Source organism: Hyla sarda, chromosome 6 (genome assembly GCF_029499605.1).
Source record: "Hyla sarda isolate aHylSar1 chromosome 6, aHylSar1.hap1, whole genome shotgun sequence".
NCBI classification, from domain to species: Eukaryota; Metazoa; Chordata; class Amphibia; order Anura; family Hylidae; genus Hyla; species Hyla sarda.
The window spans coordinates 182471382-182490619 of record NC_079194.1 but is presented as its reverse complement, the minus strand read 5'-3'; the positions used below and the strand labels follow the sequence as shown (position 1 = coordinate 182490619).

The 19238-nt window shown below is 44.5% G+C and overlaps 1 protein-coding gene across 2 annotated transcripts in view; it reads right to left on the bottom strand.

Annotated features, from left to right (window-relative positions):
- Positions 1-16490, bottom strand: part of LOC130276523 (sulfotransferase 2B1-like) — a 30670-nt gene extending 14180 nt beyond the window's left edge. Inside the window, exons 1-3 of one of the 2 annotated variants that reach the window (XM_056526009.1) lie at positions 16076-16490; positions 15838-15981; positions 1171-1379 (exon numbers count right to left, since the gene is read on the bottom strand). In XM_056526009.1, coding sequence (XP_056381984.1) covers positions 1171-1379; positions 15838-15976 — 348 coding nt within the window. In that variant the 5' untranslated portion in view covers positions 15977-15981; positions 16076-16490. The remainder of the gene's footprint in view (positions 1-1170; positions 1380-15837; positions 15982-16075) is intronic. The other variant, XM_056526010.1, reaches the window with a different exon arrangement.
- Positions 16491-19238: the final 2748 nt, after the last annotated feature.

Below are 19238 nucleotides of genomic sequence, written 5' to 3'. Positions count from 1 at the left end.
AGCTCCTACATTAATCCGGCCGTGCAAAGCGGCCCCAGGGCCGGCTGCCCACTGGGAAAATTCCCAGTATCCAGGTAGGCCAGTCCGGGCCTGCATGAACACTTTGTAGTAGTGGGAAGTGAAATTTTAAGCTTTTTGTTTAGTGCATCCATCCTGATGTAGATATTTTGTCTTAAGCTTCAATAAATGTTAGTGTGAATTCACCAAGTACTGTTTTTTTTTTTTTTTTATATACTCCTAAAATATGATAAGACCACATAGATGTCAAAAGGGGACCATAAACATATGATAGCTGTTGCTCCTGATTTCTGTATACACATGCCTACTGGACTCTTCTGGCCGAGGCTCATCTTCTTGAGAACAAAGAGAATGGGCAGTTAAAATCCAATATGTCTGATCCTTGTCTCCCCTGACATCTGCAGTTGGGGAGAAATCAGGAGGCCACCATATACATTGGATGCTCAGTCAGTCTTCTCGGTGTCGTGGAAATATTTTCTTGTTTGTCACATTGCCTTCATGGTGAGTGTAATGTTGTGCAGTGTGGTTTGTTGCTATTGGCTATTGGCACAGCTGCAGATGTGTTGGTGGTCAGTGACGTGCAGGCCTCAGTGCACAATGTTGTAACCATATTGTAACTTGTCTGTGTCCAATGTGGGAGTGCCTTTAAGACAGTGGCTGTAGGTGTGACACCTGATACTGTATATGTGGGAGTGGCTACTGTAACCCCTCCCTCTTTGTTGTGTACATAAATAAACTGAACACTGAACTCCCCAGAGGATTCTTGCTATGCTGAAGGAGGAATCAGTTGCCGGATCACTGACTGTCTGTCTGTGTTTAATCAACTATAGCGAATTCTTTATCCTGGCAGACACCACTGAGCCCGAATTATTACAAGTCTAGATTTTCTACAACATCGGTACCATGGCCAGCCAACACCTATCTAATGTTTATGGTCACTTTTAAGGGGAATTTCACAAGAAAGCGGATCTTGTAGACCGTAGATGAGAAGGTGGCAAGTTTCACTGCTTCAGTCATGTAGCTCTAAAGGACAGACACCATACACAGATATCAATGTACACAATTCTTAACAGCCATCACATTTTGGGGGGGGGGGGGGGGCATGCAACTACATGTCACTGAGCCAATGACACTGTACCTAGATCAATGTACCTTTGCTTTAGACTTTTGCAGAGCTGGAGCCAGAGTGTCACTTGGAAGGTGAGTAGTGATGATTCTTGGGCCTTCTTCATCCTTTAGGGTATCCTTGAAGTATGTATGCTCCAACCATGGAGCTCGCACCCAGTTAGGTACAGATTTAGCTATAGCTGGATCCCCTTTGCTGTAAATAAGGGTCAAGATCTCTTGCATCCACGTGGTTCCTATAAAATGGTACAACATAGGAATAGATAACTTTAAAGATATATACCTGAAATAACGATCAGAGTAATGTCACTGGAAATCTAACATATAGAGCCATTTTTCTAAAGATCTTGTGTCACATTTCCAATAACATATCTTTGAGCAATACCATTTGGGTTTGAGTGCTCAGTTTTTTCTAAGGGTATTTTCCCATTGGTTAAGGGCTCTACATGTGAAGTATTCATTGTCAGTAGAAATATATGCCAACCCCTATCACAAAAATTATATGTTCAGGAAATTACCCAAATATAGTCATGAGTATACTATATACGGTCTATTTAACGAAGGTGGTCAACCACAGGGCCCAGCGTAATGTAGATCAGTACAGTGGTCAAGTTACAATATTAATTGGTTCCAGGACGACCATTGTATATTGAAACCATAAATCTATGGAAACCTGGTAATTGGTTCTGAAGCTTCAAAATGTCATCCAAAAATGACATGTTTCAATGATCTGGACTGTACATAGCATTGTATGTTGAGTCTGGTTTCAAGTTACAATGGTCCAGAAAAGACCATTGTATGTTAAAACTATTGTAACCTGAAGCCATTGTAAGTTGAGGATCCACTGTATATCTTTTTGCCAGAATGCCAATGTGCACCACACATATTGAGCCTTTTATTAATGTAAACCTAGATTTACACAAATCTCTAAATTAACTGCATAGACATAAAGGAAACTATCAAACTTGTTTGTAAAAACTTATAATTAGACTGGTTTAACACTTGCGAAATTCAATATATAACTTTGGATACTTCTGATGTGTCAATATACCCAAGTCTATCATGTGATAGTGTGCTGGAGAACTACAGAGCATTACATAATGCATCTTTGATAAGAACATATGTTTAGCACCAGGTTTTCCTGTTGACCTGGATTATAGCTATTGCTAAATCTATGCATGCAAGTTACATCTTGCCAACATTTTTAAGTATCTTTCCTTGTTAGCTACAGGGCAATCATGAAGCTAGACGGTCACAAAAATAGGGATCTAAGAAATGGGACCCCCAGTAAATTTCAGAATAAATGGGTTCTGGTTCAGAGGCAATAGTCAAATGAAATGCCAACACACTAAAAGGGCACATTATTCAAGTGCCATAAAAGTGCAAGTAAAAAGAGGTTGTCTTTATGAGACAACCATAATTAAAGGGGTTCTCCCTTGTTTATACTGTTTTTTGTTATTATGTTTGTGTGTTATGTGTGTATAAGTATGTGTTTTTTTATGTGTGTTGTGATTATGTATATATGTATTTTCTTACCTTTTGTGAAGATCCGGAAGCTGGCCCCTTTTTCTTCCAGCGGCTTGCTGTGTAACCTCGGCCTCCGCCATGTTGTGTTTGGTAAGTGGGATGTCGGGGGGTGTGTTCTTGCTTCTGTTCTTCCTATCATCTGACGTCCGAGGCAAATCTTTTCTTCCTGTTTCTTCTGTGGCTCAGCAACGAATCTGCGGCCTCTTCCGGCGCATGCGCAGGTAGTTTTTTTTTTACCAATAAAGTTTTTCTTGTCTAATTGACAAACTGTCTGCACATACGCGAGTACGCAAGTGCTACGCTAACAGCGTAGCGTACGTTAGGTCTACGCTAATAGCGTAGCTTCGCGCAAGCGCAGACAGTGTGTCAATTAAACAAAAAAAACTTTATTGGTAAAAAAAAAAAAAAAACTACCTGCCCATGTGCCGGAAGAGGCCGCAGATTCGTCACTGAGCCACGGAAGAAAAGATTTGCCTCGGACGTCAGAAGATAGGAAGGACAGAAGCAAGAACACACCCCCCGACATCCCACTTACCGAACACAACATGGCAGAGGCCGAGGTTACACAGCAAGCCGCTGGAAGAAAAAGGGGCCAGCTTCCGGATCTTCACAAAAGGTAAGAAAATACATATATACATAATCGCAACACACATAAAAAAAACACATACTTATACACACATAACACACAAACATAATAACAAAAAACAGTATAAACAAAGGAGCACCCCTTTAAGAGATGAATATGTATGGAGTTACGTATGATCATCAAAACTTTATAGTGATTCCTTAATATAACGTTACTATAGGAGGTGTCCCTTTGAAGTGTAGGTACGTCAAGGTAAGTCAGCAGACTACAAGTTCTACCAACACTGCTTATAATCTGCTGATGGTTAGCAGAAAAGCCTTGTGAAATGTAACTTTCCCCTGGCCACTAGGGGGCCAAAAAATGTGTACCAAAAAGTTTTTTAAAATATTTAAAAAATCCCCCTAATAAAAGTTTCCCCTTTTCCCATTGTTCAAATAAAAGACTAAAAGACTGTAAAAAAAAAAAAAAAAAAAATTCTATATATATATATATATATATATATATATATATATATTTGGTATCGCCGTGTGCAGAATTGTCCAAACTATTAAAATTATTATGTTCCTTATGCTGCACAGCAAACGCAAAAAATTCCAAACGCCAGAAATAAAAAAAGTTATGGGGTCAGAACATGGCGGGGTCAGAACATGGCATTAAATTAGTTATCCACCATAAGGCGATTTTAGTATGTACCTGGCAGACAGTAATGGACATGCTTAGGAAGGATCTGCACTTGTCTTGGAGCTAAATGGCAATGTTGTGAGATTACCATAATACTGTTGTCAGCAATGGGCAGGGAAGGAGTGCACTCTATTCTCGCCCATTCCCCTGTCCCTGCCTACTTACATACCTGCCCTAAACGACAGGTCCGTAACCACGAAGACAGTCTCTTCCTATATACATGAGGGGCATAATTGTCAAAATAATAAACTACAATGACACAGACTAGGTTAGGGACAGTAGGAACAGACAGACTAACAAAGGAAGACTAAACACTTATATAACAAGTCCAATGTCAACTAGATTGAGAGAGGAGTCAAAGGTTCAGAAAGCCAGATATAACAAATACAGAAGAACGCTAGCTAGAGTACAAACTGAGCTCTATAGCAAGCACCGACTGGGAGTAGAATGCCAGCTTATATAGAGACAGAACAGGTGCTGCAATCAAGGTCAGCTGACCAGTCCAGACAGCCGGCGTAACCCAGCAACAAAGAAGCTGTCAGAACTTTTTAACTCTATAGGTTCTGACAGTACTCCCCTTTTAGGAGGGGCCACCGTACCCTTCACAGCCTGAGAGTAAAGAGGTCTTGACTTGGATACCGATGGACCATCAATGTCCTCATCTGTAACCTCATCCTCCAAATCACACCACTCATTGGTGTCCTCACAGTCATCCTCCAGATCCTCATTACTACCTTCTGACCCCAAATCAACTGGAGTGCTCTTCAGACTCTAATTGCCAATGATGCCACAAGATGCCGATTTAACATTAGTAGGAACAATGCCCCCATAAGAACTTTGCCAGGCGTAGCTATCTGGGAGGCATGACATACCTGTGCGCCCAAGTTGCCACCATGATTGCCACTTGGACGCTGATGCTTGACACAGGAGGCGATGAAATGAGTGTCCTCACCACAATAGAAACAAAGGCCATAGCGTTGACAAAACCTCTTGCGTTCTTCCGGGGTACAAATAGACCCTATCTGCAGAGACATCCTCAGTGATAGATTTGGAAACAAGAGAGGAATCAAGCAGGACAGGAGAGACAGAGGATGAAGAACACTCCTGTTTGTGTTTTCGCAAATGTCTATCTAAACGTACAGCTAGAGTCATGGCTTGGTCAAGGGTGTCAGGAGAGGGATATGTAACAAGCATGTCCTTTAAGGTGTCAGATAACCCTAGTCTGAACTGACAAATCAAGGCTGGAGCATTCCACACACCATTTTCTAAAATCTGCACAGTATTCCTCTACTGGTCTGCAACCTTGCTTTAATGTACGCAATTGACTCTCAGCGTCCGCACTCTATTCTCGCCCGCTTCCCTGTCCCTGCCTACTTACGTACCTGCCCTAAACAAAAGGTCCGTAACCATGAGGACAGTCCCTTCCTATATACGTGAGGGGTGTAATTGTCAAAATAATGACACAGACTAGTTCCGGCACAGTAGGAACAGACAGACTAACAAAGGAAGACTAAACACTCACACAACAAGTCCAATGTCAACAATCCGCGTCTGAAGCCGGGAGATGTCACAGTACAAAGTCGCCAATACCAGAGAGAATGGTCAGAGAGAGGAGCCAAAGGTTCAGAAAGCCAGATATAACAAATACAGAAGAACGCTAGCTAGAGTACAAACTGAGCTCTATAGCAAGCACTGACTGGGAGTAGACTGCCAACTTATATTGAGCCAGAACAGGTGCTGCAATCAAGGTCAGCTGACCAGTCCAGACAGCCAGGCATAACCCAGCAACAACAAAAAACAACAAAGAAGCTGTCAGAACTTTTTAACTCTATAGGCACTGACAACTGTGGCTAGCTTTTTGTGAACTGGTATTTCCTGTTTGAGTTTTCTTCTTTTGCCTACAAATCCCATAATTACATTTTCCTCCCTTCCACTCATCAGCAACCCCATCCATTGAAACATAAATGAGTTGAATCCATTCAAAAGACCTGTGGTTTTCAATCAGAGTGCCTACAGCTGTTGCATTAGTTGCAGATTGATCTCTCTCCCACCAAGTGATCATTCCACCCATTGAAGCAGACAGATTCCCTGTCATCAGCTGACTAGTGATGTCAGGTCACGGCCGCATTGCAACCTGGGAAAAATCTGAGACAACAGTCATTTTGTATGCAGATAAAAATAAATATTGGGGTGAAAATCACATAAGAATTGTGAGAAAACCGTCACACATATGTACAGACACTATATTATGAACTACACTAACTTTTCAGCCCCTGTAGCATAGTCAAATAAAAAAAATCCTTGAATACCCCTGTTTTTTTCTATTTCAAGTTTTTACTTTTTTTTTTTGTTTTTACCTTAAAACAAAACTAAAGTTACCCATGTTTGGTATCATTGGAATCATACTGACACATAGAATAAAGATAGCATGACAGATTTACTGTATGGTGAACCCTGAAAAAATTATTGCCCCAAAAAATTGCACAATTCCATTTTTTTTTTTCAATTTTGCCTTACTTATATATTTTTTCTGGCTCCATAATACATTGTATGATAAAATAAAGTGTGTCAATAAAAAGTACAAATATTCCACAAAATAGTAATCCTAATACAACTTTGTCAGTGGTATAATAAAAAAGTTATGGGTCTTAGAATGAGAGGAGCAAAAAAAACGTGAGCAAAAAAAAAAAAATTGCTGTGTCATGAAGGTGGGTCATTAACAAAAACTTTTGATATGATGTAGGTCAATTACAATTTATTTATATTTTTGGGTGAAAAAATGCTGTCCTTGCAGCTATTGCCTGTGTGTCTCTATGAGGAGTCCAAGTACAGGAAGTGAAGGCAGGACAAGCAGGGCTCTGTGCAGGCTCCTGGATTGTCAATCAGCCTGCTGTGTGAGCCGGGAGCGTGTCACAGAGCCTCACTACATAGAGCCCTGCTTGTCCTCAGTGTACAGAGCCCTGCTTGTCCTCACTGCACAGAGCCCTGGTTTTCCTCACTGCACAGAGCCCTGCTTGTCTTCACTGCACAGAGCCCTGCTTGTCCTCAGTGCACAGAGCCCTGCTTGTCCTCAGTGCACAGAGCCCTGCTTGTCCTCAGTGCACAGAGCCCTGCTTGTCCTCAGTGCACAGAGCCCTGCTTGTCCTCAGTGCACAGAGCCCTGCTTGTCCTCAGTGCACAGAGCCCTGCTTGTCTACAGTGCACAGAGTTCACTGTGCATCCGAACAGTGCGCCTGCCACCCTGCTCTCTCTCTCTCTCTATCGTACAGGCCCTACTTCTCCTCAGTGCACAGAGCCCTGCTTGTCCTCAGTGTACAGAGCCCTGCTTGTCCTCAGTGTACAGAGCCCTGCTTGTCCTCACTGCACAGAGCCCTACTTGTCCTCACTGCACAGAGTCCTGCTTGTCCTCAGTGCACAGAGCCCTGCTTGTCCACCCACACTTCCTGCATTTTGTCTACTCACAGAGACACACAAGCAATGGCTGCAGGGACAAAAATATACACATTTTTCAACCAATGTATATTACAAATTAACATATAATGGTACTACCTAAATCATAAAAAAAATAAGTTGTTGTTAGCAACAGGTACACTTAAAGCAGTGGAGCTTCCACCACTGAAATACCCCGCTGAAAGAATGGACGGAGTCGATATATGGGGATAATAGTGTCCTAGCGCCGGCAAATTCAGTACAGACCTCTGGCTTCAGATTACATATGCTTATAGGTCCAAGAAGGAGATTTATCAAGCGCAGTAGTAGATTTTTTTTAGCGTAAAGAAGACTTTTCTATACATGCTGTGACTTTTAGATTCTTGCTTACTCCAAAGCACATTTCTGAAATGTGCTCACGTAGTAATTTTTTTTAACTTTGCAGTGGGCATGTATTTATCAAATGCGATAGTTGCTATTTATGAAGAAAAAAAGTTGCATATGTATTCCAGGTTCAACCTGTCTTACAGAAAGTGCATATGTCTGCAGAAAAGGACATTGACACCCACTTTAACAACTGTTCTTGTTTTGCATCATGAAATAAAGCTACTACATTAATGTTTATTATAGAAAAAATGAGTTATATAACTATTAACTCTATTAATTTTAAGGTTGAAAATACACACTGCACACCTTGTTAATTCTAGGACACGTACATGCTGGCGTACCCACATTTTTAAATTAATGTTGTGTTAAAATAGAATAAAGCACAAAATAATTGTGTAAGAATTTTTACAGACTACTAAATAACCCATATGTGGCACTAAAATGTTTCCCTTAAAAAATAGAAACATCCATAGCAATACAGCTTCATGCACATTTTGGGGGTGGGTAACGTACCGAGCCGTTTTTTTGGTGTTTTTTTGTTGTGGCTTCACTATTGTTTATGTGTCTGTTGGTGCTGCGCTGTCTACCTTCCTGATGTAAACTCCAGCCTGAGCGCAGCGACACAAGATTCCTCCCACCAACGTCACAAAATACGGGCTCAAAATTAAACAAAAAAGCCTCCAGAGTACGGATATTCATGGTGCTGTATAGTATGTTTTTTTTTATTTCTGTCCTGACGGGTTGTTGTGGTATAGTTGGTATAGTTGGAGTGTAGCTATTTAGTGCCAGGCAGGCCAGGCAAAGTGTCACCCGATGCGGTACGCCCCCCTCCCCATCACTCAAAGGGTAGATAAAGAACTTCGGGAATTAACATAAGGGAAAACTTTTCTGCTTTAAAAATGCTTTTGTAAGCGGGTTTCCCGGGTTTTGCTTACGTGCGATTTATTTATCAAGGTTGTGCGACTATTTGATAAATAGGTGGCATGTAAGCAAAAGTAAGTTAAAAAAAATTGTCATATAAAAGCCATATGTTTGAAAAGAATGATAAATCTCCTTCCAAATCTTTTTTTAATTATAGTTATTTTCTAGACTTCTAGTTTTATCTAAAATACTGCTTGTGCAGTGGTGTACCTACCAAAGAGGGAGGGTGTCCATCCTGCAGCTGCTCAGAGGCAGCTTTGAATCTGTATCTTGTTCTCTCAGCAACATCTACAGATAAGAACTGCCCCATTGCTAAAATTCACTGCTGATTGATCGACGCGTTTCTGAAATACTACGGACTCCCTTCGTCGGGATGGAAGGAAGTCACTAGTATTTCCGAAACGCGTCGATCAGTATTGTGGACCTTACGTATCTCCATAGAGACGTCACTATCTAACGCTCACTCCATCGAGCTACTTGCAGTGTGGACACAGTCTGGTTGAGGCGCTACCGTCCGGAACGCTCTCCCACTGCCCTGCCAGAATATCGGTAACCCCCCCCGGAGCAGATCACCGCTATCAGAGAACAACAGGTACCCACTGCCATCAAGAACAGTATGCTAGACGTCGCTATTTCTCATCAGTAAGGTTTTAAGGAGTACTTTTCACCGCTAGTTGCAGCGCTGGAGTACCCCAAAAATGTGCCCACCTAACCAGGGAAGGACTGATCCACCTTTTATGTTCTGTGCCAATACATAACGGACCAGCAAAGAATTAAATCATTCTATATCTTACTTATCAGGTATTGTACATGTGATATCATGTACAACCAATTTAAATCGCTATTTTTGGGATGCCTTAATTAGGTTATTGTTCACCTAAGGTTATTTCATCATTCTTTCAGCGTACAGTCTACATATCAATACCATTCTGAACCACTAATACGCTTTATTGAAAAGGTAGGTCAATACACCTACCATCTAGCCACCTTTTGTTTGTCACCTTATATCGATATTCACTCAGCGCGCACTCCTACTTATCTTTATTTTCTACTTGTGTAATTACTAGTATGATTCACAGGGAAGCGTACTGGAGTGGTGCAGCAGAGTCCACGATCCACAGTATCCTCCAGCGCTTGTGATATATTAATGTGTAATTAATGGACAGTACCTGAAATGGACAGAGATGTCAGCAGAGAGCACTGATGACATCTCTGTCAGAGTTATTCTGAACAGAAATTCCTTCTGCTGTGGGTACTGTCAAATTCATTCGGTACTAGGGATGTGTGAACATGTGCTGTCACCATTGACAGCAATGCAGTACACCCAGAAATCCACAGTAAGAATGAACATGTTCATTCTTTCGGCGGGCGTAGAATTTCCATAGTGTGAACTGTGCAACATAATTCATGTAAAAACAATGGCAGCCTGCTGCTCCTCCGTAAATTCAGAGTCAAATTTTGCTAGAAAATTCTGTAGTGTAAATTTACCCTTTACGTAACGTGCCTAAAAATTTGAATTTTTTCCCTTCTGGCACTTGTTGTGATCTCAATGTACTTTCTGCGATTTCTCTCCGCTGCCTCTCTGCTCCCCCTGCTTCCTCTAGGGGCCAGTCACGTGCCTCTGCTATGGGAGCAACAGCCAGCGCAAGCTCGTCGGGCGAGTCTGTCGTACCTCCAACGCCTGGCTCCGCTGCTGGTACCACCTCCCGTCCTGCTCCCTCAGCTCCCGAGTCTTCTCCCCTGCTATTCCCCCTCTCAAAACGCCCCGGCACCGTCTTCGGCAATAGGGGATGCCTCCCAGACTGTTTTTGCGCAGTCTATGCCCCCCTCCCTCCCCCAGCTTTCCCAGCTCTCCCTGCCCTTCATACAGCTGCTGCTTCTGCAGTTACTTCCTCAGTCCATCCTCCTTCTCCTCCAGCTGTTTCCAGGGGGAGCAGGGAGCATTCTCTTGCTGGCTCTCACCGCTTATCCCCCTCTAGGTCCAGGAGAGGGCACAGGCATTCCCGCAGCCGCTCTCCTTCTGGTTCTAAGAGGAGGCGAAGACAGTTGTCCCGGTCATCCAGGTCCTCCAGGCGAAGCGGGTGCTCCAGGTCCTCCCGCTGGAGGTCCCCTTCTTCATCATCTGGACCTTCAAGTTCTTCCATGTCTTCTGCTGCGGGATCCAGGCGCAGCTCCAGTTCTGGGCGCCGGCCCAGCTGGCAGCCGAGTTCCGGAGTTCCGGTGCCTGCGCCGGTGCCTTTACCTCAGCCTTCCAGCGTTGCGGCTCCAGCTGCTGCTGTTCCTTCCACGTCTACTGGTGGTGGTGAGTACAATTATTCTGGGGCCTGGGGGGCGGGGGTGGGTTCTGCCTTGGTGCCGGCCCTTAGGGCTCTTGCTGATCAATTGTCTAGTTCGGGTTCTCCTGGGGTCACCCCCCCTCCCCCCCCTCCCCTTCCCTCCCCAGGGGCTAGTGTGCTTAAGCACACGTTCTTTTGTGGGGTTAGCCCTCTGGGGTCTCACTTGTCGGAGGATGTTAAAGCTAAGATCTGGGAGAATGGGTACGTTGATATTTGGTCCCTTATTTCCGCTGATCAGCACACGGTGGATAAGGAACGTAGCGCTTTGGGTGATAGGTCTTTTGATCGTAAGCCTAAGGTGGCTAAGACCATGTCTAATTGGTTGCAGGAATTTAGTGTTTTAGGCTGTGTGATGGGCCAAAAAATGTGCTGAGTTATTTATTTATCAGGACATGGTCTATTCCTCTTACAAGTCTCATGGTGGCACTGCTTTGTGGTGCTATGATGAGGAACTCAGTAGGTGTTTGGCCCTTCAGACTGACATGGGGTGGGGAGTTAAGGTCACGGACGTGTGGTTGAGGCTTATGTTGTCCCCTAAAATCCCCCCCCCCCTTCAGCCCAGGGCCGATGTGTCGGGATAAGCTTCCGGTCCCGATGCAGTGGCCATGCGCCGCCCGGGGGCGTGCTGGCTCTTCAATGAGGGCCACTGACGTTTTTTCGGATTGTGCAAATACAAGCAGGGGCGCCCAATGCCGCTGTCAAATGCACCCGCCCTGTCTCCAAGTTGCCAGGATGGCCTCCGGTCGCTAACAACCCGAAGGACCCAGGTGAGCGTGATGGGCCCATGGCTCGACCAGTACCCAAATAGGGAGGTGGCCGACCTGTTGCGTTTTGGGTTTTCTGTTTTTTTCATCCCCTTTTTGTATGATGGTTCTTCTAGTTTTGCCCCTAACCTTAAATCAGCCAGCGGTCATCTGGAGGTTTTGCTTGCAAAATTGTCGGATGAGGTAGCTAAAGGTAGGATGGAGGGTCCTTTTTCGTCCTTTTGCGAACCTCAGGGTTTCTCCCTTGGGTTTGGTTCCTAAGAAGGAGGAGGGGAAATGTCGGCTTATCCATCATTTGTCTTATCCTGAGGGTGCTCCTGTCAACGACGGTATTGATGCAGTCCGATGGGGTGCATCTTACGGATATTGGGTTGGACATCTTTTTGTCCAGTTTGCAAGATGGGATAGAGCATGGTCTCTACCTTTTGGTTGGGGGTCGGAGCCCAGTGTAGTTGTAACTGGTCTCCTTTTTGGCGGTAAGAAGAGTTTTTCATTCTGGGATAGACCTGTACACCGGAGGGTGTGGGAGACCTCTCAGTTCGAATGGAAGAGAATTGTGCCTTATTTTTTACAGTTATTTAAAAAAAAGTTAGTTATATATTTATAATAAAGCTGTGGTCTACCCTCACCCACAGATAAAAGTTATTAGTTGTTTGTCTTCATTTATTATCTAAGGGGGGGGAAAGGAAATCAATGGGGTAAGGTACAGGTTAATTGGGGTCTCTGCAGTCAGACCAAAGTGATGCATGGGCCTCACCACACAGACCAAAGTGATGCGTAGGCCTCACCAGACAGACCAAAGTGATGCGTAGGCCTCACCAGACAGACCAAAGTGATGCGTGGGCCTCACCAGACAGACCAAAGTGATGCATGAGCTTGTTGCAGCCAAGGAAAACACTATGCAGCTTGTAGTCATTTTTGTAAAAAATGCTTTCCCAGCTGTGCCTCTCCAACAACTTGAGAAACACAATATTTGGGATAGCAGATTTTTTCCAACCAGTGTGCCTCCAGCTGTTGCAAAACTACAACTTCCAGCATGCTATTTGCGTAACAGCCAAAGGCACTGAGCTGAGACTTCTCTTCCCGAATTGGGTGCTCTGCATCCCAAGGCTAGACTCCACACCTTATACTTAAAGGGGAACTCCGGTGAAAACAAGTAGAAAACAAATGTTTTCAAATCAACTGGTGCCAGAAAGTTAAACAGATTTGTTAATTACTTCTATTTCTAAATCTGAGGCCTTCAAGTATTTATCAGCTGCTCTCTGCTGCCACCTCTGTCCATGTCAGGAACTGTCCAGATTAGAAGCATATCCCCATAGAAAACCTCTCCTGCTCTGGACAGTTCCTGACAGAGGTGTCAGCAGAGAGCACTTTGGTCAGACTGGAAAGAACTTAAAGGGGTTGTGCGCTGCCCTGCCTTTCGGAGCTCCGCTCTCAGCGTCCGGAAGTTCATTACTCCGAACGCTGTGTGCGGGCTTCCGTGTTCGTGGCCGCCCCCTCGTGACGTCACGCCCGGCCCCTCGTGATGTTACGCCCGCCCCCTCAACCAAAGTCTATGGGAAGGGGGCGTGACAGCGGTCGCGCCCCCTTCCAATAGACTTTGGTTGAGGGGGCAGGCATGACATCACGAGGGACCGGGCGTGACGTCACGAGGGGGCGGCCGCGAACACGGAAGCCCGCACACAGCGTTCGGAGTAATGAACTTCTGGACGCTGCAGGCGGAGCTCCGAAAGGCAGGGCAGCGCACAACCCCTTTAACAAATTTATCTGTAGCATATCTGTAGTATACAACAGCAAGTACTACATAGTTACATAGTTAGCATGGTCGAAAAAAGACATACGTCCATCAAGTCCAACCAGGGAATTGAAGGGAAGGGTGTAAGGGGATAAGGGAAAGGGATGTAGTTTTATAATTCTGCATAAGCATTAATGTTATTTTGTTCCAGGAAGGGTTAAGATTTTTAAATAGAAGTAATTTACAAATCTGTTTAACTTTCTGGCACCAGTTGATTTGAAAACAATTGTTTCCACCGGAGTTCCCCTTTAAACATACATCCAAAGGTAGAGAGGTGGCACTCTAGGGTCAAAGTGAAAGTGGTTTTTATTCACCCATCCCTTTTATGTACAGTTTTTCAATGGCCAAACAGGGTTACCTTTTTGGTTGCATGTGTTATTTTCAGTGGACTGGACAGGGCAGCAGAGTCCGCTGATAAAAGGACATATGACCGGAATGGTAGACTCTGTTCAGCCACTAAAATGAATGCTATCCTCTGCCCTGTGTTACAGTATATGTTGGCATCCTGATTCGGATACAGATGGATACCTCTAGTGAGAGGCAAAATGCAGTGTGGGCCTATCCTTAACCTGAAATTTCCTAGTATACTTCAGCTATTGGAATACCTCCCTTTTTAGACAGGAACATATATTATGTAAATCCCTTGCTATTGTGCAAAAAACTGTTGAATATATACTTTAGGCTGTGTTCACACAGTGCAGGTTTTTCCATAATTTTGATGCGTTTTTTCCCACGACTTTGCTGATTTATTTGTTGTTTACAAAATTCTGAAAAACTTCTCATCAATATACAGTTCAATACAAGTGGATGTGTTTTTTTAAACCTAGTGCAAACCTTCAGATTGCCTATTATTGTGTGTAAGTGTCGATTTCACCTGGACTCGACCTTTCAATGCATAAAGGGAAAGCTGCAGCCTGACCTGTGGCAAAATACACCGGCAGCAGAATGACTGCCATGCGTGAACTTAGCTTTAAAGGGGTATGCCAACAAAGATGAGGAGGGTCCCAGTGACTGGACATGCACTGATGACACACCCAAGCTACATGCCCTTAATAGCTATTAGCACAAATGCCTGTAAGGGGCAGCCTGTATTCTACTTATGCCACAGCCAAAACAATCTGCCATAAATAAATGTATATACGCTGCCAATACTAGAAAAGATATCCTTTATTTTTTTTTTTTGGGGGGGGGGGAAATACAATTCCCTGCCCTAGTCCCATATTTAAAAATCCTGGCCAAGGCAGATCAGTTAGTTGGCATTCCCTCTGGCACACAGTTAGGGTGACCTCGTGTCCCGGATCGCCGGGGACAGTCCCGCATTTGGAGAGTCTGTCCCGGGTCCTGGTCACCCTCATTCCGGGACAATGCAGTCCTGGAATGATCTGAGCCCGTGAGTCGCCATCCGCCGACCGCTGCTGTGACAAATAGTCACTTCTAGGGATGTCCAGATACCGATACTAGTATCGGTATCGGGGTCGATACTAGCCATTTACATGGTATCGGGGACTCGTTTAATGTCCCCGATACCATGTCTGATACCTGCTGCCGCTCTGCTGCCCCGTTCTCCGGTCCTCCCGTCCGCTTCATAGTGTTCCATGGAGGAGCATGTGACACACACGTCATTCCGCCTCCTCCCCTGCGCCCAGCGTAACGCTACGGAGGAAGCGGAGTGACGTATATGTCACATGCTCCTCCATAGGACAACATGATGCGGACCGGGAGGACAAAAGAACGGGGCAGTGGAGCGGTAGCACCCGACGGATTATAGCCGCAGGTGAGCTGTGTGCTGCTGCTAATGTCTACAGGCGGGCTTGCTGTCTAAAGGGGGGCCCTGCTGCTGCTGTCTAAGGGGGCCCTGTTGCTGTGTTCTAAAGGGGGGCTCTGCTGCTGCTGTCTAAAGGGGGCCCTGCTGCTGTTGTCCAAAGGGGGGCCCTGCTGCTGTCTAAAGGGGGGCTCTGCTGCTGTCTAAAGGGGGGCTCTGCTGCTGTCTAAAGGGGGACACTGCTGCTGTCTAAACGGGGGGGGGGGGGCCTCCCGCTGTCTAAACGGGGGGGGGCCCCTGCCGCTGTCTAAACGGGGGGGGGGGGCGGGGGGGGGCCCTGCCGCTGTCTAAATGTAAGTAAGTGTCCCTGAATGGCAGTTAGGAAATGTGGTCACCCTACACACAGTGCGCCATGTCAACCCTCTTATGACAGCTGTGTTGACTCATGCCATGGAAATGTATTATGGAATTACTAAAGATGCAGTTCCCTTTATGTAAATTCTTACCTGATTTGGGGAATGTAACAATCACCACGTCTCCTTCCCTGAACTGGAAATCCTGGGCGTACTGCAGGGACTGTGGGGTGTGAAGGTGCCCTGGTAGCTGAATCCCAGCAAATTCTTCGGTCACATCCATCCTGTCCATAGTAACTAGAGAAATAACAAGGTTTATATAGGAAATGCACGTCAACCTTCCTGTCCTGGTTTTAGGTAACAGACTCTGACGCCTTTTTAGACTTCCTACCTCAGAAGTTGTAATCTCTTTTCAGCTTCCTTTACAAAATGAAGCAACTTCTGTGTCTGTCAGTGATCTCGACTCTCTGTCTCCTAGATGTGTGGGGGCCAAGAATTTTGTATAGAGTGCTGCTAAATGTATGCATGTCATATGAGCTGTGGGGGAATGTAATACAAAGCTCCCTTGGCTTCAGTCTAAAGAGTGGAAGAAATCTCACTGCCTGCTTGTGATGTCATCAGCAGTCTGTCCTCTCAATACACTCTCACGTGACCCTCCTTATTGTGACCCTTTCATTGCTGCACAAATGTCCCCTGTTTTGAAATGGATAGTGGTAGATTTACATGAATAGATTGCTCCATACATTGTAAGTCTGCTCTCTGACTGTTTGTTACACACACTGGGGGAGATTTATCAAAACCTGTGCAGAGGAAGAGTGGTGCAGTTGCCCATAGCAACCAATCAGATCGCTTCTTTCATTTTCCACAGGCCTCTAAAGAGGCCTGTGGAAAATGAAAGAAGCAATCTGATTGGTTGCTCTGGGCAACTGCACCACTCTTCCTCTGCACAGGTTTTGATAAATCTCCCTCACTGTATACTGTATACTATGTATGTCTATTTTGTGTTTAGATGTTTGTTCATTCAGCTGATTCTTTTTGTAATAAATCATTCAAAAAAAAAAAAGTAAGAAAAATACAGATCTGCTTTAGGTCATGTTCACACGGCCAAAAATGTGCGGAACGTCCGCCCGGAAAACACAGGCGTACATTCCACATAATTGAATGTTCTGGCAGGTGCTAAGAAATTTCCCCTCGGAAATGCGCCGGAATCTGGATTTCTTCAGCAGAAACATCTGCTGCGGAAATTCACAGTGTGCAAAGTGCAGCAGAATCCTTTTAAAGTCAATGCGACTCTGCAGCAGAATTTCCAAGCAGAATATTCCAGCGAAATTCAGCTTGCAAATTCCACCATGTGAACATAGCCTTACAATATCCTAGAGCCCTTTGGCTATTTAACCTCTTCGTTGTTTTTATTTTATTTTTATTTTTTTTGTGTGTGTGTGTGTGTGCGCGCGTTTTTCTTTGTGTTTGCATAAATGCCAACAAAAACACCAGATGTTAGCTGCAAGTCATTAGGGATTTATAAATTACCATACTCACTTGGCGTTTTTATGCGTTTTTGGGCTCAGTGGCAGTTTTTCAAACATAGATGTTTCTCTGACATAGATGTCTATGGGAGAGAAGAAAAACACCATTAAAAATGCAATGTGGGTTTTGCATTGGTGTTTTTTTTTCTGTTGTTTTTACATCTTATTTTTAATAAAGAGTTAAAAAAAAATAAAAAAAGGTGCTGACGCAGGAATAAGTAAAAAATACCAAAAGTGAAGAAAATGCAATTTCCACACAAAAGTAAAAACCACAGAAAAAAACGCAAAAATGCAGGAAAATGCAGTAGCAGATTTCTGGAGTTTTTTGTGGAAATCTAGCTCTAAGGCAGTGTTTTCTAAACACTGTGGGGGAGATTTATCAAAACCTGTGCAGAGGAAAAGCTGCCCAGTTGCCCATAGCAACCAATCAAATCGCTTTTTTTTTTTTTTTGCAGAGGCCTTGTTAAAAATAAAAAAGAAGAGATCTGATTGGTTGCTATGGGCAACTGGACGACTTTTCCTCTGCACAGATTTTGATAAATTTCCCCGTGTCTCCAGCTGTTGCAAAACTACAACTCCCAGCATGCCCGGACAGCCTTTGGCATGCTGTAAGTTGTAGTTTTGCAACAGCTGAAGATATACTGTTTGGAAAACACTGCCTTAGGGTCTATTCCTATTGGCGAATTTTATTGCGAGAAAGCAGCGCAGTTCCTGCTGCGAGTTGAAATGAGATCTGGCTCTCTGCTGCAGATTTTCAGCGTAATTTCCATAGCGGAAAAATTTACCACAGACCCAATAAACTTCAACTTTCGCTGCCAAAAATCTGCCACAGAGAGCCCGCTTGATGTAAACTCGTAGCAGGAAACACGCTGCTATCTTGCAATCTGCCCATGAAAACGAACCCTTAAAGGGGTACTCCAAACCTAGACATCTAATTCCCTATTCAAAGGATAGGGGATAAGATGTTTGATCCAGCCGCTGGAACCCCTGCAGTCTCCTAGCTGGCCCCCCAGCATTCTGAACATTTATGTTCTCGCCACACCCCCTCCATTCATGTCTATGGGAGGGGGCATGACAGCTGGGGAGCAGAAGTACACAGCCGCCATGCTCCCTCCCATAGACTTGAATGGAGGGGGAATGATGTGACGTCATGAACACGGGAGCCTGAAGTCGAGGGTGCCGGCCAGGAGATTACGGGGGTCCCAGCAGCCAGATCCTCAGTGATCAGACATCTCATCCCTTATCCATTAGATAGAGCAGTGGTCTCCAACCTGCTGACCTCCAGATGTTGCAAAACTACAACTCCCAGCATGCTGGGAGTTGTAGTTTTGCAACATCTGGAGGTCAGCAGGTTGGAGACCACTGAGATAGAGGATACGATGTCCAGGGGCGGAGTACCCCTGGTGTTCTTAGGCCGCGTTCACATGCGGCTTTACACATGATGCAGGTTTTGTGATGCAGTCAGAACCAGGTGTGGGTCATAATGAAGGAGGAGGTCACTGGGGGATAGTTATCCAAACCTGTGCAGAGGAAGGGAAAAGCAGTTGCCCACAGCAACCAATCAGATCGCTCCTTTCCTTTTTAAATGGGCTTCTGAAAAATGAGAGAAGCAATCTGATTGGTTGCTACAGGCAACTGCACCACTCTTTTTGTACACAGGTTTTGTTCAGTTTCCCCAGTATCATTTTGAATTCAAACTAGAGATGAGCGAACTTACAGTAAATTCGATTCGTCACGAACTTCTCGGCACGGCAGTTAATGACTTTTCCTGCGTAAATTAGTTCCTAGTGGATACAGTCATCAACTGCCAAGCCGAGAAGTTCGTGACGAATCGAATTTACTGTAAGTTTACTCATCCCTAATTCAAACAAATAATTGACGTTGTTTTTCCAGTTTACTGTCACAAACGCTGTAAAAAAAATACACATTTTTGCAGTGCAGTGCAAGATGTTTTTGTAGCTCATGGTTAGGTCCATACTGTGTTTTAACAGTCTGTTAGAGCCTGGCAACGTACACTGTAAGGGTTTG